At 34.9% G+C, this 27,591-nt stretch overlaps 1 protein-coding gene across 2 annotated transcripts in view; it reads right to left on the minus strand.

The window, feature by feature from the left end:
- The window catches only part of LOC106716531 (bifunctional heparan sulfate N-deacetylase/N-sulfotransferase), a 44,911-nt gene that overhangs the window by 7,839 nt on the left and 9,481 nt on the right, over nt 1-27,591 (minus strand). The window contains exons 3-10 of one of the 2 annotated variants that reach the window (XM_045678488.1): nt 22,357-22,545; nt 12,538-12,790; nt 12,061-12,223; nt 9,452-9,655; nt 7,776-7,953; nt 5,645-5,890; nt 2,939-3,101; nt 40-222 (exon numbers count right to left, since the gene is read on the minus strand). In XM_045678488.1, coding sequence (XP_045534444.1) covers nt 40-222; nt 2,939-3,101; nt 5,645-5,890; nt 7,776-7,953; nt 9,452-9,655; nt 12,061-12,223; nt 12,538-12,790; nt 22,357-22,545 — 1,579 coding nt within the window. Of the gene's footprint in view, nt 1-39; nt 223-2,938; nt 3,102-5,644; nt 5,891-7,775; nt 7,954-9,451; nt 9,659-12,060; nt 12,224-12,537; nt 12,791-22,356; nt 22,546-27,591 lie in introns of both variants that reach the window. The other variant, XM_045678487.1, reaches the window with a different exon arrangement.

A 27,591-nucleotide genomic window follows, 5' to 3' on the forward strand; every position in this document is an offset into this window, starting at 1 on the left:
TTGGTATATATGGTGATATGTAGTGAGAGAAGTACTCACCCCCCAGAGCGGGTTCAGTTCATCGGGTCGCAGCTGGAAGTACTTGTGCGCAAGAGCGAGCGGCGGCGCAGAGGCGAGGCGTACGTTGGTCCAGCAGCGCAGGAACTTCACCACGGACTCAAAAGTGTATAGCGCAAGTCGATCGTTTCCGTAGTTTGACATATGCGTCATGAAGATGTTGATCTATGACAACATAGAGTATGTCAGGTTATAGTGGTTAAAATCTAACAACTAGTTGTCAATAAATTGTAATCTATGTGTTTTAAAAGTGGTAGACGCCAGCAACAACAACATCAGTTGCACGAATTGGCCGGTTCGCCCGGTGAAAAACCACAACCACACAGAAGACAGGCGTGAAGTGAAAGCAATTCCACGTTTCGTCTGATGAGTGTGGTGCCGGATGCCTATTTTTAGTCCTCTTCCCCTTCACAATATTTTCTTATTAGGAAAGGATGAGAAGGGGAAGTGGATTTTTAGGAAGAGGGGACGCATAGGAAGGGGAAATGTCCTCTTTCAGTGCGTCCCCTTCTCCGTTGATTAAAGGTAGGCAACGCATTTGCATTTGCAGATGTCCATGGGCAACGGTCGATTCGCTATTTCGGCGAATTCAGGTGACCGTTTGCTCGTTTGCCAGAAATAGTCAGTAAAATATTTTAAAAGCGAGCATAAGAGTTGTAATTAAAAACTAGTCAGAGCACAGCAAAGATGTCTTGAACTGAAAGGAAACTTAATTCCACGGAATGTACGCCGTAAAAATTTACTACGATACTGTTTCATGGAAAAGTCTAGACAGACCACTACTCATAATGTTGAGAATAATAAAAATGTCTGAGAAGACACTTAGCACTACGAATCGTTTGTTGAAACAAAGCTTATACAAAAATAATACAAGAAAAATCAAATTCATTTGCTCAAATATTGGCTGGATTACTTTATATATCGAAATAGCAGTAAAGCTTATCTATATATTTTTGTTATGAACGCAATCGAGCAAATTCGAAAGCCCGGCCAAAGGGTATTGAAGCTTGTGTTTCTAAACGGACCGATTTGGATCGACGCACAATTTTTTATACGTTTCCTCAAGCAACAGGTTTATGGACCCTTTTTAACGTTGAATTTGTTAGATAATTTTTAGGTCATTACGTATTAACAGAGGAGAATTATTATAGATTTCAATATATATAAAATCGCTAGCTGTCACCCGCAACTCTGTCTGCGCGGAATTTAAAAAAAACTTAATTAGTAGCCTATGTAATCTTCCAGACTTTGTTCTATACGAAACTTCATCGAGATTCATGCAGCCGCTTAACATACCTTATAACAAACATCTATCCATCCATCTAAACACTCGTTTCTACAATATTGAAAGATTATGCTATAACCAAAATTGTATTGTACCTCATGTGTTTTTTTTAAATTATTATGAATTAATTCAAAACAAGTTAAAACAAATTTATTTAATAATTGGCAACTAGTTGATGATTTCCAAATATCAGATTATAACAATATTTAACGTCGACAAATATGCATCCGACTTTAGAAAATTCTATCCAGCTTTTAGTTCGTAATTCCGATATTCGATTCAGTGTCAAGCGGTTCTATGGCTTTAATTAAATTTGGTAACCCGGATTAATTAAAATTGAAGCGAACTAGAAATTTATATTCAACGAATGATAATAACGAAGAGATTCGCATATTGCATAGTTAATTTGCATCAACAAGTTTTTCCTAATATGTAATAAACTACATGACGGAATTGAACTGAAGGAACCTTTTTCCATATTCAATAACTAAATGACATTTATAAAACCGATTTAACGCGGGTTTCTACAAAACAAAATCTACATTTAAAATATATTTTTATCTCTGTTTTGTCATAGATAATGACAGGGATGACGATATGTTTCATACAGAGATTTTGGTCTCAGTAACCCACATGAAATCCGTTTTCATATTTATATGTTTTGAAATGAAAGTTACAACTTGGTTTATAAAAAGACAATAGGTAGGGTCTTGTTATCATGGTGACTAAAAATATTTTCTTGAAGTTTTACTATACGTTTGCTTTTCTATTTAAGATAAATGTTTACATTATTGTTATTTTGCAATCAGTAGCTCGCTTCTGAAATGTTTTTTTTTGCCACCATTGGCTGTGATACATTAGTCCGTCCATATCCGTGTCAACATGATATATTGATTCTGGACGAACCCAAATCAAACTAATGTTGTCCTGTAGCAACATAAATCCGTTTTTGTACGCGACGAATGATGCCCCCTTTTCTGTAAAAATGTCAAAGTACGACGTGCAGTCATTCGAACGCCATCCATTAGCGAATACCGTGGAAGGATTCTCTCGTAAAGTGTTGTTATTATAACGTTTTTCCGACCTAAAATGATAAAAGCTGTTTTTCACTAATGCATATGATCTGACTGAGATAAATTAATCTCTAAGATTACAACTTATAGCAATGGTAAGTACGGGATTTGAAGTTTAAGGCGTTTTATGTTTTGTAAAAAAAAAACTTATTAAAAAAAATATTCCGAGTTCTTTTTTCATAGTATGTCAACCAAGCAAGCGGCCATCTGAACACGATGAAAAAGCGAAGTGACAGTAATTCCAGATGCGTTCCTTACCTTTAATGGACGAAAGAGTGGACGCACCGAAAGACAATATTTACTCCGTCAAATCAACGTCCCCTTTCCCATACTTTTCTTACAGTAAAAGGGTAAGAAGAGAAAAAAAAAATTAGGTCTCCGAAACGCACATTTATCAGACAAAACCCGGTATTGCTTCCACTTGACGTCTGTCTTCTGAGTGTTGTGTGAAAACAAATATTATTGTTGCTGGTATCTACCACTGTTAAAACGGTACCACTTTATGGTAGTTAATATAACTTACAGGGTTGTTGATGACTGTCTGGAATAGTTCCCCGCCTTGTATGGAGCGGTCGAGGCGCTCTCTGCCGCCGGGGTACCGCTCCAGCAGCAGCGTGTGTGTGAACAGGCCGCAAGTCTGCCGCGGCAACACCATCACGCCGCGGTGACGGAAGCCGCGACGTAATCTGTACAACAATATTACTGCTGCAATCGAAGGGTTAAATCTATACTAACCGTGGATTTCTGAGATCTAAATCTCTGTATAAATAATACAGTCATTCCTGTCATTATTTTTGACAAAACAGAGATAATAATATGTTTTAAATGGAAGTTTTGGTCTCAGAAACTTACGATAAGGGAACATAACGAAGTTCCGTGTGTCAGTTATTTCTTCAAATAAATACTAGTTTGATTAAATCCCATGCACATGCTTAAAAGTTATTTTCAGTACGGTTTAAATGTAACAAACAAATATAATATTTTTAATGAAAGAATTCACGATTTCAAATGCAGTTATATTCGATAAATAAATTAAAACAATATGTGGTATTTACATAACAATAATATAAAATTATTTGAACCATTTAGTTAAAATAAATACATTCTATTGCATATTTATCTTTCCAAACGGGCGACCTATTAACTTAATCACAAGTTTGTTTTAATAAAATTCTTAGGAAACTATCACAATTTGTAATCACTTCAATGGAATAAATTATCAGAGACATAAGTTCATGTCAGAGCGGGTCACGGCACTGATAAAATTACTAATAAATAAAGGAATACGAAAAGTTATTAAACACACTGTGTGGTACTATACCTAATTAGATGATTGTGGAACAAACAATTTAATATTTTTTTATTCCAATCAGGTCAATATATCGTGATATATAATAAAAATTGCCTTAGTTAATAATGTTATTATTAACTAAGAAATTGTTATCTTTAATTAAGAATACTACATTCAACTATTCTAGAAATAATTACTATAATTAATAACATTTGATAAATTTAATACGATTTATTAAAATTAATAAAAAACAGAATAAAAACCTCCAAATATTTAATGAAGTATAAAATAAAATAAATAATAAAATGATGTTTGGGTTGGTTTAAAATACTTTCTCAAGAATTTAACTGGCAAATTGTAGAGCTGAAGTGAGTTTCAATTCATTCAATTAGTAGATGAGAATTATCATAAATAGCTGTACTTTACGTATTTGTTTCTTGTTTGCTTCTGAGCCCTACTTCCATGTATAAAACATATCGTTAACTCATTACCTTTGAGAGAACAGAGATAACAATGTTTTTAAAGAATTTTGGTCTCAGAAACCAAACGATCAGTTCCTAAGTCGTACAAAAATTTACTTTAGTGTTATTAATGTTTTTTTTTTTTCAGGTTATCCAAAATAAATGACAACTGATGTTTTACAATGATATTAATTATAAAAGAAAACTGTGTTAATTTCTTTAATTTGTAAATAAGTGAAATACATACTCGTGTATTTCTTTTACAAAAGAAACAAGAAAAAGGCAAAAGGAAATTTATTTATAAAAATTCTGGAATAATTTTCGGGAATTCGTTTTTATATTTGGAGAAGGAAATACGTATTATTTCATTGTCATAATTTATATCACATAGGTTTATTTCTCATTTTATTGCAATCGTAAATCTAAATACAAAGTAACAGGGCCACGTGTCGTTTGAACGCCCCTTTTGTTAATACGCCATGATTTGAATAAATAAAAGGCATTTATGCAATTAAAACATTATTCTATGATCTTTAGATCATAGAATAATGTAATTTTAACGATACAGACATGTATTTTCCAATTTAATAAAACATAGATTAATATTTTTTTATTAATCGAACTAAAATAATATAAGCACCATTTTAATACTTTGATCATCGATTCAAAGACAGAAATATAAAAATAAGATATAAAAAACAAATACGTTGCATAAAATATTGATATTTTTGTTACTTATTTTTCTTACGATATTTGTCGTTTTATTTTAAAAAGAAACTGAGCAAAAATTTAATTAAAAAACAAATCTTTAATTTTACTTTATTCAAGAGGCAGGCTTAGGTCTTATCCGCGTATTGTCGCTGTTCAGTTTTACGGCCACTTTTTATGTCAGTTTGTGGAAGCGATCGCCATCTTACTTCCGGTTTCAACTGTTTTAGCGGGACTATAACTTCCTTAATGGTTTCTTGTACTCATTGATTCTATGGATGCTAATTTATTATCATTATTCAATCGTTACGATATGATTGATTTAAATATAATGCATTATCTATACATTTAGAGGAAGGTAGATATTGTATGTAATTTTTTTTTTTGATAAAAACAATGACTAGAGATTAAAAGTGCATGATATAAAATGAAATTTGAATGTGTGAAAATTGATTAGTAAAGTCCAATTCGGTTTCAGTTAATGGTATAATATCTCTCTTGCTTTCTCTTAATTTTGTCTTCACAAAGCAAATAGTAGAACATCAAATCAAATAAAGAAATTAAAATTACTGTTTTACTTCAAAAAATACAACTAGACTTCTTAGTTAAACACGTATTTTAACCCTTTGACCGCCGGTGATGGATTATTTGGACGACAATTTGGTTATAGTGTACGTTCATACCCTTATGTATCCTTAAGTACGTATTACCAAATCTTCCTGTATAAGTACTTTGTAATTTATTTATCAATTCTTAGGTACTACTTTACCTGGCAGGTCTCAAATGTGGGTACTCTTCAGTACTGGTGACCTGGACGTCCCAGACTTTACGCCAGGCTTCGTACAGAGGTTCGTGCACGGGATACACGCCAGAGTGGTGCGGTGACACAGAGTAGCACGAGTTGGTGGGGATACCGTGCTCTAGAGCAAATTGTTTGTTCAACATCATCTCGGCTTCTAACTGAGATACGTTGTTGTACAAATGCGGCTGTTGATGGTTCCACATGTGACAAAACCTGAAACAAAATGGATACTTAGGAAGGGTAAGGTTAGGTGCATACTAGCGCTTCGCAGTGTACTCGGTGAAATACACGGTTAAATACGCCTACGATAAGTCACATTTTTTGTGGTGATTAGACTCTTTTTGTAATATTGGATTGAAAATGTAACATTTAAATATACCTAAAATGTAGATACGTAAGTTTGTATACGTTTTAATGTATGTAGGATATACTCGCATCATTATAACGATATAAAAGAATACTTTGTATTATGCAAGGATTAACACACGTTATTCAGAATGGACGGAAATATAGGTACAGAAAGCATCACATCATCAAAAATTGTGCTTTATTGCTTACTGCTTAGAGTTTACTTTTGGATGAACATTTCATGTGTGCGCAGGCGAGACATTACCGACGCTCGTGACTTAATACAACGATAGACATGGACATATTGAAGCATTGAAACTGTTGCTAACATTGATAATATAGACACTACTATGTTTATGTTAAAAGTAGCATACAAAGGTTCCACTGGCGACATACAGATTGCCATAGCTTACATTCTATTTAAAAATGTAGACAACAACATGTATTATGTCATTGTAGTAGAAATATCGCCTGGGAATTTTCCTTACGATTTACAAGAGATCGATGATTATCATATAAAAACCGAGAAGAGTATCTAACACGGTGGCTTAAGTAAAACTCAATTACGACAGCTCACTGGCGCCCTGTTGTCAATGTCAAAAAAGTGTCAAAAGGTCCATTTCGTGCTACAGCACAGCTGCAGCTGACAGGTCATATTTTTTCCTTTATGTCAAAGTTGGTTTTACATATTTTCTGACTAAACTAACCGCGATAGCATCGCCTCTTTTATTTCATAAGGTGACAAAGGAGCAAGTGGCCGCTTGATTTCGCTTAAATAGCGAAGCGACCGCTGCGCATGGATATCCGCAATTGTCGATGTGTTGCCTTTTTCTAATCGACGTAAGAGAAGACGCTAAGAAAGTGAATATTTCCCCTTCCTCCGTCAAATCCACTATCCCTTCCCATCTATTCCTTATTCGAAAAGGGTGGGAAGGGAAAGATAACTAAAATAGGCCTCCAACACCACACTAATCAGACGAAATGGGAAACTGCTTGTGTGTCTTCTGTGTGCCTCTTTCATTAACCGATAACCTTGTTTGATTACAGTTACAATTTATAAATATAAAACTAACTCATGTCATCAAATGATATGTATAGAAAAAATTGTATTTGTTTGAGACTGGTTCACTATTATTATCATGACGTCACGTCTGTATTGAACTCATAAAGCCGGCATGATTAATGACGCAATAGCGTGTTTATGATAGTGGCAGTTAATAGGATAGTATTAATAGATAAAGTTGTGGAGGTTAGCGGGAACTTGGTCTTTTTAATATGTGATGCTAGTTTAGATATATGGAATACTAGCTGTCGCCCGCGACACCGGCCGCACGGAATTAAAAAAATACTTATTTAGTAGAATATGTGTTCTTCCAGATTATGGTCTACTTCTGTCAATGACTTATAAGAGACTTTAAAACATCTTAGGCTTCTGTGCCTAATTTCATTAAGATCTGTTGAGCCGTTATGGAGATACCTTCAAACAAACATCTATCCATCCATCCAAACATTCGCATTTATAATATTAGTAAGATTAATAAGTTTAGATTTAAATGTTTAAATAAATAAATTATGCTAAAATAACTTATATCGGAGAAATTCAAAAGTGTGAAGTCTATCAACCCACCGGTTAGCATAATTGACTATGACCTAGTCATCCTAACTTGTGTACACTCCGAGGCCCTCGTCTGCTAAATAAAATATGAGCTGACGATAACAAATGATCCATTTATTTTAAATGTATACTTACCATGTGAAATGTTCTCGATTTCGAAGTAAAGCATCATCTCCTCGATTCTCCAGTGGTGTACCGTGGTGGTAGTACTTGGCACTGAAGCCCAGGTTGAATCTAAAGCCAGCTACAAGCCTTTGTAACGCAGCTTGCGATGCTAGGAGCGCTGACACGTCTTCTTCGTGGAGTCGAGTACCTACATACAAAAGTAGGTATTTAAAAATTGTGGATACAAATAAAATCCTGACTGAATTTAAAAATTATAAAGCGCTGACGCTCAGAGGAAACAAACTAATTGTATGACATCTACACAATTTGTTCAAATTGATTCAGCCGTTTAGGTTGTATGAGGTCAGTACAAACCCGCATATATAAATATCTATACGCATGAAAACATTTCCTTCTTGAGTCCGTCGGGTAAAAACCCTGGTAAACTTGATAAGAAGGTCATTCAAGCGAGGTTATCACAGGGTCATCTGTAGAGGTAACAAATAACAGTCCCCTACTTAACAAATATTTTTATTTTATTAAGTATTAAGTAGTCAAGGTTGCGGGAGTATCCTGGATGCGGGTTGCACAGGACCGATCATTGTGGCGATCTTTGGAGGAGGCCTATGCCCAGCAGTGGGCGTTACGAGGCTAAATGGATTTTATTAATAAACATTTTATTTCATTTTTAATTTAAAAGCTCTTAAAAAGATGTCACATGTTCATATCAGCAATATTAAGGCATTGAATCTTTTGCTTCGTTTTCATTCTGGAATTCGTGGGCCAAAAAGGAAAATAGTCGCCTGGTATTTCTTTGAGTCTCGACGTACTAAGGAAGTAAAATGAGACAGATTCTTGCATAGTATTCATGGACATGAGAGAAAAATTACTCACTTTGTATTGCTTATCAAGATAGTGAAGCTAAGCGGTTCACATTTACCTTGCCGTGAAATTAGACTGCCAAAACAATTGCATAAAGAAATATATAAAATATTGTTATCTTTGTTTTTTTTTAATAATGAGTAAGAGGGATAACAATTGTTTGTATTTTGTGGAGACCCACAGTCGTAAAAAACACAAATTGCTTAATTTTTTTCATTAAATTGAACATAATTACAGTCAAAACCGTTTATGGCGACATCGTTTAGAACAACATACCGGTTAAATTGACCAAAATCAAAGGTCCTGGCTGAATGTTATATACATATCTTTCCTATTAATGCCTGTCACCGGTTGTTACAACTATCGGTTTTTACGACTCAATATGAGTAGTCCCTTCGATGTCGTTATAACAGATTTTGACTGTATTTAAAAGATATACAAAGTATAAATGCAAGTTTAATTTCTTAAAGTGAAACGTCAATTTCTCTTCGGCTTGGTAATAGGAGTTAAGTGAAATCAGAGTTTTTAAACCTGACTTAACAAGTTCGCATAAATAATGAGCATCGAGACTTAACAGCAAAGTTGAAACAGGGAGGAGCTCAACTGTCGAGCTCCGATCTTAAATCTTATGAAGCTTAAATAATAACTTGAATTTATCGACGACTTTATTGTTATTATTTTAACTCAGCTTTACTTATATATATTAAATTAAATAATACACGTTTTTTTTTATTTCACAAACGATGATGTAATCTAAATAGAATATAAAATGAACCAGCGACAAAGTCATAAGACTACAGATATAACGCACCAAAAGTACTCACCTCGCTCTCCAACGAATATATCATCAATATCAACAAGTATCCATCTATCGAGACTTAGACTCAGCTGTCCATGGCTGAGATAGCTGAGTGCGTCAAGAAGAAGCAGTCGGTGCAACCAGAACTGCAGACCGGCGCCGAACAGTACGCGCTGCACTCCGTCCACGCGCCCGTGGTCTTGTATCACCGTCGCCAGAGGAACGCGCTCTTCTGTCACAAACAACACCTTATAACATACATAATTAATTTCCGTGGGTAGGTGCTAGTCCATGGGTTCATTCCAAGGGTATGCCTTACCACACATTCGTAAAGAAGTTACTATGTTGGCAACTTCAAGCTTGTACAAAACAATGCACACCAGTTAAATATTCCCTATGATAATCAGAACTTTAATGTTAAAGCCATCAGTTTTCTTTTTCGGCACTATTCATATTTTACACATTAATAACAAACACAAACAAGTCACATTTGTATTTAAAGGTAAACAAAAATAGAGGAATCATCAAAGGAAAAGTTACGATTTCGCCCGGAGAGCAAATCTCTGGCGTACGGAATATTTTACACCTATACGTTGTTTGAAAAACGAAGGCGGAAAAAACTTCCGGCTCGAATGTTACTGACTACGGACGGAGCTAGTTTTACAGACTTTTCGACTTCGGGGAATAACGTCGAAACAACGAACGAATAAAAAAAACATATGCTTTTTACACAAAGAGAACAATTGTTCAAATATGTATAAGCGAGCTTATTGATGATTGAAGAACTCCATCTTAATAATATTATAAATGCGAATGTTTAGATGGATAGATGGATGTTTGTTTGAGGGTATCTCCAGAACGCCTCAACAGATGAAATTTGGCATGGATATAGAACTTAGCCTGGAAGAACACATAGGCAACTAATCATGTTTTTTTTTTTCAAATCTGCACGGACGGAGTCGCGGGCGACAGCTAGTCGTATGTAATTAAGAGTCTGATATGAAGATAGGATAGTACTTTTTTTAAGTTGTAAAACAAGCGCCAAACGACTCAGACCTTTCATCTTCGTACACAATGCAACGGAAATCATCGAAACTATTATTGTATGGTTGAGTCGCGAGTATCGCGTTGCGTGCGCTCCGTACACACAACATTGAATCGTCGACACCAGTTGTCTATTAGATTAATATAGGTATAACGACTATGTGTCAACTGTATAGATTTGCTTTGCCAATCTTGACAGTTGCGAGCGACTTGCTTTGGCGATGACAGTGAAATGTCGGCGACGCGCGCTGTGTACGAACGTCTATTGTATTTCGTAAGTCACTTAACGACTAAAATTATTGGGTTTCGAATTACGTTGTCTCGTGTACGAAGGGTCTAATCGTTTTGCTTTGGATTTCGAATAAAATTTTGGACCAATAAACTAAAGGCGTGTTAAATCTCCTAAAACTTATTCAATTTAATTGGACATTAGTTAAATATTTGTATAATATAAGCATAGAACTAACTTATTATTTCTTTAAAATTTATAGCTATTACAGATGTTCTATTTTACACTCAATACAGAGTTTTAATATCTAGTTGTAAAGTAAAAAGAAATAACCCAAAAGAAATATTCATCCTTCTCAGCATTTCTTCGTAAAATAGGGGCTATTGATACGAAAAGTTTTGGGTCTCGCTTGTTGTTGATCTTTTATATCGAACCATAGCATTGCATAACGGCAAATTTAAAAGAATAAAAACTTTCTCGCACGCAATACACTCATAATGATAATAGCTATGCTTATTTGGATCAAAAAACACCACACATTATTATTGTAATAAAATTAAATATTATTTTTGTAATAAAACTTACAAAACACAAATACCGAATAAAACTATTGTTTTCAAATCTTGGGAAAAACTGTCCATTTATAATGAATCCATAATGGGTAAATCCACTAATTTTATCAGACTCGACACTCTATGATTGATGCTACTATACGAACACAAATATATCAGTGAGCACGACTATTTTGTGACAATCGCCATCGTATCGTCATTGATAAAATTTGTACAGCGTTATCAGACGTAAATTACGCCAAAAAACTCATACCAATTTTGACATAACTGAAGATGATGATGATACGAAGTTGATTGTCACAAATATTCAAAATTCCACTGTGATGTAAATACATTCAATGTTCACATCATATTTCACTTAACATACAATATATTAATGCATATGTCGTTATATGCCTCGAAGTTGGCTGCGAAGCGTTACGCTGCTCTTGCGGAAACACATTAACGCAGTAATGGCCTTATTGGAAGATGTTAATTAGCGCATAAGCAGACACGAGATGCAACTTAAGTACCACTTCTGCACATAATCACTTGAGATATTCACTTAACTATTACTTGTCGTATGAACTACAATGCTGTTAATATGAACCGTTGCTATACGATATTTATAACAACATTAAACGGTTTTGGGGGCTTTAGTATTTAGATTATGATGCAATAGCCTACACCTAGATGTAGTAAATCTGAGAACCTCATATATTATTAGCATTATAGGAGATGCAAATACTTTGAATCGTTAAACTAGTAATAGCACTATGGTTGAAAATTAACAATGCAAGGTGTACTCACCGCTGGAGCCGTATTCGTTCTGTCGCACTGCCCAAGCAACGGGCTCGTACGTGGTGCTGTTGGCGCGGAAGACTGTCCAGTGGTCGCCAGGCAGTGCACCCCACGCCGTCTCCCCCGCTCGAGACAGTCGCAACACTGGTGACGCGGGGTTGAGGGTTGCGTCCTATTTGAGATAAAATGTGGCCTGATGAACTGAACAAATTGCTCCTAACGGGCATTTTAGACAAGTATTCCTGGATTCCTTATCTCTCACATGGAGATACTGACCATTTTCTTTAATTCTGAGGATGTTCAAGTCTAAAAATTGATTTAATTACTATTAAAGTAAGCGTTTTTAAAGACTATGTAACAAAAGGTATTTGTAGTATATATCGTTTTGAATTCATAGGATCGAGTTACCGCAGTTTACCAAATAATGTTTTTAAAAAAATCAAATTTCGTAAAATGCTAAAATCAGTTTTCATCCCATAATGTTACCTTAAGTCTTAGATTGGTGTGCATGAAGAGTGGGAAACCCTTCAGCTGAGCTCCAACTAGGGTCTCCTCCCCTGGCGTCGCAAACCCGACGACGCCGACGGCATACTCCCGGCAGTACTTGTCCAGAAGTTCCCGATTCCATTTGTCCATGTTCGCGTATTTATTAAGAGATTCAAAGATGATCACTCCGTACCGTCCCTTGTCCAACGTGGTGAGGACTGGCAGACTCTTGCCTGCCACCTCCACCTTGTACCTGTAAACAATGTTATATTGAAACTAGGGGAAATATTTTGGAGCAATATTATTTCATGTGAACTGAAAAGAAGAAACAATTGTTATTTTGTATCAAGTTCAGAGTTTTTATATAACAAAACTGAACATCTTTCCTTATAAAAAAAAATAAAAAAAACTCTGTCATCTTGCTTAACAGTAATCTTGATGTAGAAATCAACACCTTAACATAGTGTTAATACGTAAGAAGACTTTACTATATTTTCCTTAACATTCTATGCATAAATGAAGACGAGAATCTCGTTTATTTGCTACATTTATTTACGGTAGCGAGAGACAAAAACAGCATTATCCAATGTAGCTAATGTCGGCCCATCTGATTGTTGGCTATAAGGCGACTGGCTAGTTGGCAATTACGTGTCTCATAAAGTCAAGGTTATTTTGACATCGCAACGAAGTCACAAATGAAACTGAATTCACATGACTTAACTCTTTTTTATCTCCCTGTCTATGGCATACGGTTACACTTGAAAAAACAAAAAAAAATACAACAGTATTTCAAGAGTGACACAGATGACAGGAATACTGCAGCAAGCAATAAACATTTCTGAAACTTAGTAACCTTTTTAAAAAAAATAATAGAAATAAAGAGGTCAACAGCGGTGACCGACACGACATAGAGTTATGAACTTCGCGACCCGGACATATTTGTCATTTCTAAATATAGTTATGAGAACTAAACCTAACATGATGTCTTTTATTACGAAAACATGTTCTTTTTTATAACGACAATAGTGTTTACTTTATTCGTGTCTATTTATATTTTATCATCGTTATAATTCTATTCTAGAGAAGAAGAAGAAAGAGAAATATCGTGTTGTTTCTTTCAATTGATACAAATATGTACAGAAATAAGTATAATAATTAGTAATATTAACGTTAACTAAGTAGATTTATATTTTCGTAGACAGACATCAACATACTAAACCAAAGTTTATTGACACAAAAAAACAAGATCAACAAAGGAATAACAACATTGATCGATAGAGAATCTGGCAAGTTAATATAATGTCATAATAAGTGCTATTTAAGTTCAAAGTATTCTTTTATATACGTTTTTGTACGACTAGCTGAATTTAATTTCCCATCTGCCTGCCATATATATAAATCAAATCACATAACAGAAGCGATAGCGTCGGTAGGTAAGAAAACGCGAGGTGATATTTGCTAAGGTGAATATCGCGGGTGCAGATGAGCGCACCTACTGACGAGATCAATACTGAGGTATTCGCGGCGCCCGGCACACGGCAAGCTCCAATACCCGGTCGCTGCCGGCAATACAGAGCTAGTTATTTAGAAATCAACCGATGCCACGAAAAGTTCCATCTCTTTTGGGGTCTTAAAAGATGTAAATTTTTTTGTAACATGGGTCACAATATGTCTATACTTATAAAAAAATTGTATCACTGTGTTTGTTGCTGCACTCCTCCAGAATTTATCCATCGATTATTTTTTTTACGTATATTTAGAGGTAGACAATAAGATCGTATAGTAGGCGATATTTTAATAGACATTTTCATTTTATACTTATCGCAATGAATGTCATGTATTCATATAGTCGCCATTCCTGCGATGGGGGTAAATATTTAATAAATATTTAGGTACTACAGTTTTATGTACAAAACCCATGTTACAATAACCTTTGTTTAAGCTAGGTTGTAGTGAAATTTTACTAGGTCCCAATCCGATTATCGTTTCACAGTATACTTAATTTTAAAATTTAAATATAATTCCAAAATTTATCGCAGCTATTAAATTTATGTAAGGTAAATATTTATGCGATATTTTGCAAGGTAAACTTATAAATTTGAGAGGTGTTGTTTGTCAACAGCAATTTGTTTCAAAAATATGTTTACAAATGTCAAAATAATTGCCTCTTTTAAAAGAAAGTGTGGAATGTATATTTTCAAGCGCTATCCCGAGGGAATTACGGGTGCGTGACGTATCTATGAATTGTTACCAGTGCGATAATCCACAACGCAAACAAAATATCAAATAAAAACCGCAGACGAAACCGCAAAATAGGTCACACATATCCAAAATTTAAAAAAGAAATGTAACATTTAATTGCACATTTTCAAATGTATTATATTGGACTAACTATAATAAATAAAATATAAGTAATAATTAAAGTTTACTTGACTATATATCATTTTAAAATAACTATTCAATTTGAAATGATTGTTGGAGTAAGGCCGACCCTTATCATAAAATTGTACAATTTTAATGGCATCAATAATAGTATCCCCTTTTCAAACATCGAACGATCTTTCAAAGTCGATTGGTAATATTGGGGATGGAATTGTCGAAACATTTTCTCTGAGAAGCATTTTCATTTCGCATCTCTACCACCAGTATTGTTTTGCGAGTAAATAATATTTTAAAATATTTAGGTAAGTTATAAGTTTATAAAGTAAAAACAAAAGGGTAAAAAGTATATAGAGCGTAAGTATATTTAGCGTCGGTTAAGGCACGTTTCAATTTGGCAGTCCAAGAGCACTAGAGAGCTAGGCCAGGTGGAAAGGCAACTTGCAAATAGCATTTACCTTCCCTTGCCGGTTCACCTCTAATGCATGTACACTTCGCCACACACGCAAGCTTGCCAAGCTCGTTCCTATGCCGTATATCGATATTCACGATTCGTAACGTTATAACGTTAGAACGTCTATACGACTTATAACTTGGTAGAGAGCGGGGCGTCTCGAACGTCGTTGTCTATTTAGGTTCGGCTTTCCTTGTTTCTAATTACCTTAATTAGTGCTGAGCCATTAGTCGGAATTGGCGCTCGGTTTAAATTAGTACAGCTGCTTATTTTTGTATTCGTTAAATGCGAAGTCGTTCAATTTGTAATAAAGGAAACTAATAGAATATTTAAATTGTAGCATCGGCTAATGAGGTCTACTACCAATAATCTTTGTGTGTTAAATGCCTGCATTATGAATACTCGATACTAACGCCATTGGCAACATTTAAGCCTGGATGAATGCTAAAAGTTTCAAATCTTCGTTTGTCTATTAATGGTTTATTGTTATCATAAAAGATCGGATCTTATTCTCTCTAGATGTCATCTAAATATTTGATGATTTGATGGTAACAAATCCGCCAAAATAATATTTAATTACTCGATATATCGACAGCTAAAATACCAACTAATTTAATACAATAGTTTTATTGCTAAATCCGCCTAAATCCTGAGGAAGAGGCAACCACAATCAAGGCGAATTAATATTAACCATAATGCGCGATCGCGTCACGTGCGTATAAAATTTAACACGAACTGCTCGTAATTAAACTTGATCGACCAATTTAATAGTAATGAATCTTCAAACACGCGATGGTTTGGATCCTCAATAATTAATTACGTTGGTGAATTAATATTCCCAATGTATATTATGTAATACATATGTTAATACGGGTTCTCGGTTGTCAAATTATTATGAATGGTTACTGATTCCTAATATGAATATTACGAACTAATAATTGGCCTATTTATTGAACGCGGTTATTAGTATTACATTTATACTGAATAGCTTTCTGTGTTCAGTTTACATTTCAATTTTATAAAGTTTTGTTAACCATTGTAAATGTGTACGTGATGTCGACTAATAAATAGCAGCAACACTTTGGTGATGCTGAATGTAATGAGAAAAATAGCCACTGGAAAGTTCAGAATTGTTACAATAGTCATTTAAAAACAAGAGTCGTAGAGCGAGTGGCGCAGCTGGCTGGACTTTCGTGCCGGCTGTAACCAGTTGCCTGGCTCGTTACGACTCGGCCGGCCACATTAGGGGAGTCCTTATCGTGACGTTTCGTACTCTAGCAACTTCTTGTTTATAACGCCGGCGCAGTTGGAGGGTCGTTTAGCAGCGGCGGCGGCGTCTTTCATGTATTTATTTTTCAGTCGGAGTTCATTTTAATTGTTTAATTTTGTCGTCTTTTATAAATGTACTAGGGGTTTTTACATATCGAATATTCGTTGGTGAATAAGTTTGTAGTGTATTCGTTAACTACAATCGTTACCGAGTAACAAAATAAACCGTCTTTGTGACTTTAAAAAAATATTATTTCCTCAACACACTGTAATAAAAGTCTAAATTAAGAATATTTATTCCCCTTCATTAATGAACATTAAGTTAAGTGAAAAACAAACATAATGACACACAACACATTTAGAACGATTACTTATGATCTTCACTAGGCCGGGGTAGGATAGGGTGACTCCATTAACAAGGCACACATATGTGACAAAAAATCCATTACAACTCATTACTTGTTCGTAAAAGCTTCTAAACATTAATTTGAAAGAAAAAACATAAATACAGAACCTTTTAATAAATGTAGTTAACATATACGTTAATGTAAAAACTAAAAAATATATTTATAACTAGCTGTGCCCGCGAATTCGTCCGCGTGAAATACTGTCTTTGGTTAGCATTTATAATGACTTAGGTTAAATACTTTACTTAAAATTATAAAATGTTACAACAAAACATTGACATAAACTTTACATGTTCCCATACAAACTTTGATCCCCCATTCTCAATAGTTAATTTGCACCATAGGGGGTAAAAATTTTACAACCTTTGAATGTCATATTTATTTATATCAATTTAACAGTCTAAAAAATAAGTATCCAGCTCTAAGAGTAAAAATGACGATACATTCATTCAAACTACCACCCCCACTTTTAACTCCTTAGTTACAACCCTTTTTCGAGTTATAAAGTAGCCTATGTCATTTCTCAGGCCCTAGACTATCTGTGTACCAAATTTAGATTAAATAGGTTAAGTAGTTTTTGCGTAAAATCGAGATAAACAGACAGAGTTATTTCGCATTTATAATATTAGTAAGGAATCAATGTATTTATAAAAATGACAACATGAAAATAAAAAGAGTTATACAATAGCAAAAGATAAATGTACCATATATGTTGTAAGTTGAAACCACACTAAAGTAACAATAAAAGCTCTGTCGTCAAAGAGAAATTTTTCAAACATTCTGGGTCACTGGGCTCCGCCATAATGACTTAGCGACACAAACGACTATTGCACTAACGCTATACAAACATTTGTATGTACAGTTTTTCTATCATCTTCCGTTCATATGAGATTTGTAGCTCATGTCATGTATTTGATGCAATCCTTACTAATATTATAAATGCGATAGTAACTGTGTTTATCTGTCGCGCTTCCACTCCAAAATTATAATATAACGTTGCCTAATAATTATATATGCTAACCAAAAACACTACCATGCACACGAAGTCGCAGGTTAAGCTAGTATCTTATGTAACATACATATTTTTGAAATACAAATGAATTAACTAAATTTTCCTATTCCTGGTGACAGACACATTACTGGCAGCTAAGACGACTAATATGTTTTAGTCAAATTAGCGAAAAGTAAATTGACAAGAGAAATACCTCGAAAACAAAGCGGCGAATCAAAAGCATGTGCAAATTCGTAGCGACATGACATAGATAACATGTTACCATATCAATCACTTCCATCCTTTGAATGGCTTTGCAATTACAAATCCATCTAAGCTATTGCTTTAAGGTCTCTGTGCATAGTGTAATTTCTCATACATCGGTCTTGTTTAGAAACATTCAGGAGTGTGCACCATAAAGGCTGGTAACAAACTGCGGCTTTTACGGCTGCATCCGTATAAATTAATTAAGATTTTGCAAAGTAAAGATAACCATTTTTATAAAAATAGTCCTACATAAAACTAAATAATAAAATCAGTTTAATTGAGCGACAACAGTTGGAATAAACTATTGTTGTAAATGCAATCACATAGTCGTGAATTCCTCTTAAAGTAATTAAGTCGTTTTGACAGCAAGAAACACTAATGGGAAGCGGGGCTGCAATATAAGGGGAGGAGGACCGAGCTGCCTCTAATGGCACTACTAACTAACTAACTGTCGCCGCAGCGGCTTGCCTTGAATGAGTTCGCGCCCCTGTCGCCCCAGCCGCCTCTTCGCGCCTTTGCCTTGCGGTTCAGCTGTCACCTTATAATTTAACTTTACATCGCCCAACCTCTCGCACCAGCAACGGCGTTCGCTATCGAACAATATGATAATTAAGTCGCATTGTCAACGTCGACATACTCTTGTAGGTATGTTGTTCATAATAACGATCATCCGGCTATAGTAAATTCTTCATTGTGTAAAAGTAATTTGATGAGCGCACGATCAATGCATATTAATTATTCGGCAGTAATTAAAACATTAAACAATGTTTACCATAGTGCTTAAAGTCGAATTTTATATTTGCCTTAGAGGGTAACTTTGGGATAGCTTGAGTTGGTAATTGACTTTTATGAAACTTTAATTTTTGTACACTAAATAAAATAAAAAAAAAAGAATTATAAAGAGTTTCGTAGATTCACAACACCTACACTACGTTTTCTTTCTATCTATCTATTATCCTTTCGTTCCAAAGAACGCTTTACACTTATTTTGCCTACCGTTTTATTTGTTTGGGGTACTTTTTCGGAAAGTAGAGACAAAAAAATATAACAAATTTTATCATTAATTAATTGTATCTTGTCTCACAAAATACAAACTATTAAGACTACCTAATGCAAAAATAAAAAGAAAAACTTTAATAGTTGAAAGAAGGATTATAGGTACCATTAAATGCAGACCAGACGGATGATGCTTATGGGTCACGTATTCACTACGACCGCTTTGAAAGGTTTGCACTTCAAAGAAATACGAGCATTAAATTTTGTAGTTACAGACACTAAGCTTAGAGCTTAGCTAAAAGCTCTTTAATAACTAAAAGGATCATCGAACTAGTGCGCATCAATGATCCGCCAAAGTAGAATTAATTTGTTAATAGGTAAAACAAGTTCAAAAGCTTTCTGCTTGAAGTTTTCCAAGTTGATCTTAAATCTCATTTCATATAAAGTACACATTACTGTAAAATTTTTCAATAAAAAAGAGACGATCAAAATTAATTAAAACAATTCACAAAAAGTTTTTTACGTAGGAAAATTAACCTTAAAGTAAATATTTCATGGGCCTTTAAGATTATTTTAAATTAAAAGGAAAGGTTGATTTTTATTTAAATATTCAAAGAAAGCGGAACCAATAGATGATTAAAACGAGTCAAAAAATATCGTTATCCATGAATAGAATTCAGCGTAAAATTTCGTAGGCAGAATACATTAGCGGCTACGTTGTAGAGTTTCCATTCGGCCAATGAATATTCAATAAAAGCAACTTTAGCCGCTAAGTGTAAAAGCTGAATGAATTTACGTTACGACTCACATTTTTAGACTGTAAACGAGCACCGCACACCATCAATAAAGCGACGGCTCCTATGGATATAGTTAGAACCCCAAAAATTCGATTTAGAATTTTGGTAAACGTTAAGTACACAGAAGTGATCCTATGTTATGACTACAAACCATTCAAAATCTCACATATGAAATAATAAATACAAATTTTGATTTCAGAAACATACATTATAGCAAAAGTTCGAAAAACAAATAAAGTAATTTTTCTCCAAAAACGAGTTACGGTATTTTGTGTAGGATCTAAAGGGGTCTAGGAAAGGTGATCGTGAACACAATCGAGCGGCGTCGCTCCGGGACCACCTGACCCTCCACGATAATACGTAAATTACATTCAGTGGCCGTATTTACTTCCTAGTTTATGCCTTTAGAGGTCACATGCAAATGGCCGTCACGATTTACAATTTCATGTATTTTCGTTTTATAATTACTTTATAACTCGATTAATTTTTTTTGTCAAAACATTAGTAAAACTTTGTTTTTAATCTTAAGATTTTTTTGTCTTATGAATAAACCAGCGCTTGACAAGTGACGATATCCCACGATCCCACCTGACAAGTGATGATATTGTCGAAACATTTTGGCCATATAGATATTAAAGTTAGCGCGTACCGTACCTACGCGCTAACTTTAATAGCTATATGGCCAATATGTCATAAAATTTTCATCAAAGTTTCTGTATTTTTATTCTAATGGAAATATTCTAATTAAACTACGAGTTACTCAAGCATAGAAACAAGACAAAGGCAATAAATATAAGAAAAGCTTGAGCCATCTTAATCCATGATAGGATATTGTTTTTTGTTATGAAAATAAACTTTGTTATTAATTGATTATTAATTTTTTCTTCGCAATATTTGAAGATGTTGATGATATGTAAACAAATAATGCCACTTCAATTGTCTGAAGAAAATTGAGACACCACAAAAAATATTTCTCAGGAACTAATTTCTAAGTCGTCAAAACATTTCATAAACAAGCCCCGACCTCGATGGAAAGCGTTGGAATGCTGACAGATATCGAGTATTGACTGAGAAAATTCGCCATTAAATTGTCAGCTATACTAAAACTTCAAAACTTTCTCTAGGGGCTTTTTGAAGTTCAGTACTTCGTAGTATAGCGTCATGGATATTTGGCTTCGTAAAAATTAATTTTCTTATTAATTAGACACGGATTCACTTTAAGAAATATCGAAGTAAACTTAACCAGTAATGAATTTTTTATATCATTTTTTCCTTCTTCGATTCTTATCAGCGAACTAGAAGTAACTGCAGATGACAGACAATACTTGTGAAAATAAAGACATCAAAAAACAAAGACGAATGTGAAATAGCAAAATTTGAATGAATCAATTATAAATACCAAGAAGTTATAGGACCCTTCAAATTTTCTTTTAAATTGTGATTATTGACAAGTAAAAATATGCAAATTAAATTTAACAAGCATCTCTAAGAATCTTTATATCAGAAGATGGAGAAAAAGGGAGGTCTTATTAAAATCGATAGAGCTGAGAATTAATGTAGACGTCTGCGCGCTAATATTGATAGCTTTACCTATAGTATACCGTAGGATATTTGGGTAGACAAGGTCCGGTTGCCACCAACAAAGCAGACCGGTCAATATAAGGATAAGATTTAAAGTGAAGCTTTTCTGAATTGCTACAGCTATTATTCACTTTGAATCGTATTGTTCTCTTCTCTTGCGTAACTTCGCTAATGGTTACTTACGATGCACTCACTGCTCCGAGCTCTGTTGTTTAAATGCACCTCCGTCGTTTGTGACTGATATTGAACATGACTTGGGTAAAAATATTTACATAGACTACAAGGAAGGAATTTATTTTATGTAACTCCTTGAGAATGAAATATAGAATGACTACTAGAACTAAGTGAGCGACGGTGGCCCAGGGGTTAAGCACTTGACTTGGTAATCTGCAGGTCCTGGGTTCGAATCCCGCCATGTACCAATGTGTGTTTTTATGATTTTCGATTTATATATGTACATTTATCCGACGATCTCACGGTGAAGGAAAACACCGTGATGCAACCTGCACAAATCTGAGAAGAAATTCAATGATATGAGTGAAGTCAACCAACCCGCACTTGGCCAGCGTGATTGACTATACCAAAGGGGACGTATAGTGAGCTGATGATGATGACTGCTAAGTGTAGTCGTATGTTTAGAAAATAAGGTATAATAAAGAAAATTTGGGATGGACTCACCGAATCCTATTGGCGACGAGTAATTCTGCGATGTCTCTACCGAGACGGGAGTAGGCCGACTCGACGATGACTAGCACCTTGGCGTCGCTGCGCAGACGCGCGTCAGAGCTGTGGTCGCGTGCGCGTTGCTGCGACGCCAGCAACGAGCACTGCGACAACGGCCGCGGGACGCGGTCGCGCCACACCAAGCTGGCATACACAGACATCATTAGTGTAATAATAATAAAGGTGAGTATACACAGTGTTTAAACTGACGATTTTATAAAAAACACCTTATATCATGCATGTGCGCGTGCACGCTTCTATAAACCAATACCAGCCGAAGTAAGAAATAGGAGTATTTACATCACGTTTATAAGTTTTACTAATGTTCACAAGTTTACACAAATTGTAATGATTGATTGTATGAAAAACTCTAATAGCGTTATAATGTGAACTTATTACGACACTAACCTTTAATTTTCTCGTAATATTAAAAATATTTATATTACAACGTGGTGAAGTTATGTGCAGGGACTTTGTACAAAGTCGTTTTTACTTTAGGAAAGAGGCTTACATAAAAATCCGCCCGCCCATAGTTAACTTCATAAACGTCATGCAAAGTACAAGTTATTTTAGACGACAACGTTGATGTCAAATCGTAAACGAGTTCCGTAATTGTTTCGTCATAATTTCATTTATCACAATTAATTACAAATCCAATTCACAATTGTTACTTTGTAGAACGACTTTTAAGTTACTGTGACACTTTACTCTCGAGGCTCAGTAAACTTAAAACCTATTAAGCATGTCGTTACAGCGAGTAAACAAACGTCACATTATTTTTCTTGCATTATGATGGCTTTAAAGTGAAGCCCCATCAATTTTACGTTTGTTTCGAATCGACTCTAAGTCTTCAGAACTTTAAGTAGAGTGCGAGACTATTTATACATATTATTATGTTTATTTAGTTTAAATATTCGTTAATAAATTATAATAAAAACATTTAATTATTTGTATAACTAGTATTGGTCTAAGAGAGCAAATAAAAACCTTGGTATCTGTTATGTAAGAGAAAGAAAAAACAATTAGTGGTTTTCCCTAATGAGTTTTGAGGTGGCAATGCGCAAAGGGGGCTTGGCCTACTTATTAGAATTTACGGTTCATTAGTACAATTTGTAATTTAATAATCTAATTTTTATGTCTTTTTATGAAATAATAAAACACAAAAAAATTATAGCGCATAGATTAGGAAACTTATTTTTTCACGTAAAAGCTTTTCAAAATTTCACTGGTTTGTGGAACCCCACTGCTAATTTTTTCTTTAACTTGTAAACTCACTAACTATATTTTCCCGCCATCGTTCTATCCTACCGAGGCTTCCGTAGACCCCAGGGGGTCCGCCTGGACTACTTTGGAGATAATTGTACAAGTGCCTTCGGACTGCAAAGTTACGAGGGGAGGTCCAAAAGTTCGCGGAATGGAGGGGATGGAGTGGGGATAGGGTAGCTCGCTTAGTGTCATACTAATTGGGCACTCATAATTAGCATATATATAACATTTCAACCCTATAGTGCCATTCGTTTACGAGTACTCGCCTGCTGAACAAGTCAATCCGGAAGCAAACTGCAACTATGGAGAAAATTGAACATCGCGCTGTGATAAAATTCCTTACCAAGCAAGGAAAAAACGTTCAAACCATTTTAAATGAAATGGAAGCCGTTTATGGAGATCAGTGCCCTGGTAAAACAATGGTTTATAAGTGGCATGGTCTTTTTAAACATGGTCGAGATTCAATTGAAGACGACTCTCGCTCTGGGCGGCCAGCTGACGCCACCACATCAGACATCGTCGAAAAAGTCGAAAAACTTGTACTCGAAGACACACGTTTGAAGAAGAAACAATTATCTGCATTTGTTGGAGTATCAGATACAACTATTTTGCGTATCCTGCACGACCACCTGGGCATGACAAAAGTCAGTGCAAGATGGGTGCCGAGAATGCTCACGCCGCTTCAAAAACAGCAGCGCGTCGACGCGTCTAAGCACTTTTTGGAGTTGTGTGGAGACGAGCCCGTGCAGATTTTGGAGCGGATTGTTACTGGAGATGAAACATGGGTTCATCACTTTGAACCTGAGTCCAAACAGGAGTCCATGCAATGGCACAAAAAGGGTACACCACCTCCCAAAAAATTCAAGGTGTCAGAATCGGCGGGAAAGTTGATGGCCACTGTTTTTTGGGATTGTAAGGGAATATTACTCATTGATTATAAAGAAAAAGGTACCACTATAACCGGAGAATACTACGCACTCATATTAGAAAAGTTAAAGGAGTCAATTAAAGAAAAACGTCGAGGAAAATTGGCCAAGGGTGTGTTGCTTTTGCAAGACAACGCGCCGGTTCACAAGAGCCGAGTTGCCATGGCTGCTCTGCACACACATGGGTTCGAACCACTTGTTCACCCACCCTACAGTCCAGACCTGGCTCCTAGCGATTTTTATTTATTTCCAAATTTAAAAAAAGAGCTAAGGGGAAGGAAATTTTCCGACGATAATGAAGTGAAGGAGGCAATTTCGGCCCATTTTGAGGCCAAAGACAAAAAATATTTTTTCGATGGTTTAGAAAAATTAATTCATAGATCGAATAAATGTATTAGACTTAAGGCTGATTATATTGAAAAGGAAAAATAAATTTATTGTTATATTTCATTGACAACCCTTTCATTCCGCGAACTTTTGGACCTCCCCTCGTATCTTACTAATATTATAAAGGCGAAAGTTTAGATGAATGGATGGATGTATGTTTGTTAGAAGATATCTCCGGAACGGCTCAACGGATCTTGATGTAATTCGGCACAAATGTAGAAAATAGTCTGAAAAAATACATAGGCTACTTTTTAGGGTTTTTTTTTTTACATTTCGCGTGGATGGAGTCGCGGGCGCCAGCTAGTTATAATTATTTCTAAGTAAGATTATTATTTCATCCCTTCCTTATATTACCAGTAAAATTCAAAGGACGACGCTATGCTACATTTCTCTGCGCCCCCTCAACTAAGGGAACCTTGTAAAGAATTAGCTGTTTTTGTACTTAGCAATTGATCGCGCCTTTAATAAAACATGTTTTACGGTACCGTCAAAACTAATAATAAAAATATATTATTTTGAATCACAATTTAAAAAGTTGCAATAGTTTTCTATGTTTTATTCAACGTAAAAGAAAACGAACTACCTCTAATATTAGATACGAGTACGTTAACTAATAATTATTTATGGTTGAAATTGTAATAATTGTAGTAAGTACTTGCAGTTCTTTTACTTTGTACCAAATTATTACTGAATTGTTTGCAGTAATTTGTAGACACAACTGATTATAAAGAAAAGTTTCTATTGAAATTGACTGATTTTTAAATGTAGAGCCCAGGTGGAGCTAAATTTAAAAGGTCACAACAAATTAATTACCAGAAAGCGGTGTTCCGCCAAATTTAAAACGGAATCAATCAAAACCTGCCAAAGTTAAAATTACGCTCTAAGTTAGAAGGGGAGAGGGCCACATCAAAGCGCCATTAAGGTTTATCTCAATAGCGTCAAAATAAAGGCGGAATTTGTGGAAATATTTATCCGTAGGCAGACGAGCGGAGCGCGGCCGAGAGTTGTGGCTTTTTTGCTTTAATGAAAGCCTCCGCCCGATCCACCGGCGAACTTTAACGACCAACTGAAAAGAATAACTCGTCCAAGACTTCTTATTACCTATCTGATCGAGGAATACGCGTCAATGATCCAGTTTCCTTTACATTAATTAGCCTTTATTCGTATCTTTTCAGTTTTTAATCTTCTCTTCTAATATTCTATTCTATTAAATTAAAAACAACATTTATTTTTAAAAGCGAAACATTATGTAGTATTTTATATTTACACTGTTCTGTGTTCAATAAAACGTAATATCTAATATCATACATTATGAAAATTTCCCATTTTACCTTCAAAGTATCTGGTATATAAATTAAAGAGATTATGACGGTAATAATTTAATGAGAATGTTTGAAATAGAGGTAGGAGGGGTTTTGATAAATAGCATCGTAAACTTGTTTTTAACGGGAAACGGACCATGAATTTCAGCATAAGCGATTATAAAACAATAGTCGTTTAAATGAAGGAATGCGTTAGCGGAGCAGCTTCCATTAATTAGCCGAAACACAAGTTTCGCTATAAATCGGCACAAGTCGGCGGCGCTCCGCCCCGCTCATCGGCGCGGTGTAAATTTAAGCCGATAAAATAAAATATTATCGCCGTTGCTACACGACGTCCGCCCTAATTACGTAAAATCACGTTATAAATTGCTTTGAAATATTCGCCTACTCGTTCTAATTTAGCCGTGAAATGCCAAACAAAGGGGGACGAGCGCGCTCCACGCAGACTTCGACATTTTTAATTCTTCCGCGAGCCACTTTGCCAAATTAAGTGCTAATTTTATGCACAATAAATCTCGTTCGATATTCAGTAGGGAAGAAAAGTGTGAGTGGATTCACAGGAGTTACTTATGTAGGTCTTTTCATGGTTTATAGTACCGCCGAAGCGCGGGGGAAAGGATCCGGAAAATTGGGAGTTTCTCATGCATTCCTTTTGAGTAACACAAAGGAAGATAAAGTATAAGATATACACCGTTCTTCCGTATCTAAAACTAGAAACGCTATTTTGGACTATATGCAATTTATTTCTAAACTATCTCGTTAAAACTTATGTGTACTTGAATCTTGAAATAAATTCAAAATTCAGGTAACAGAAAAATGATCCACGTTCGCAGCGCACGAGTATTTGGACGTACAATTGCGATTAAACAATTTGCATATTTGATGAACGAGATTTGTTTTGCTAACTAACCTGAGCGCAATCTGTTGCAGAATGCTAATTACTTTATTTCAGAGCGATGTTAAAAAAATTGTTAATTTCTAAAAGCTTCTTAAATTCAAACGACAACTAATTAGTAAGTTCAATGGTTCCTTCTCAAACAGTAATTTTAACACGAAATTACATATTGGCATAATTATAAATTCAAAGCTTTTAGACAACACTGTGACTGTGGGTAAATATTCTCAGTATTATGGTTGTATCTTTATGTTAATGTAATATTATTCTAATTACAAAACATAAATGATATTATAAATTACCTAGTTAGCAAATTATAACGCAAATAATTCTAAGCATCGAGCGTGAAGGAATTTGAAACATTACAGCACTCTATTAAGACATTAATATCAGT

This window comes from Papilio machaon, chromosome 6 (genome assembly GCF_912999745.1).
Source record: "Papilio machaon chromosome 6, ilPapMach1.1, whole genome shotgun sequence".
Taxonomy (NCBI): Eukaryota; Metazoa; Arthropoda; class Insecta; order Lepidoptera; family Papilionidae; genus Papilio; species Papilio machaon.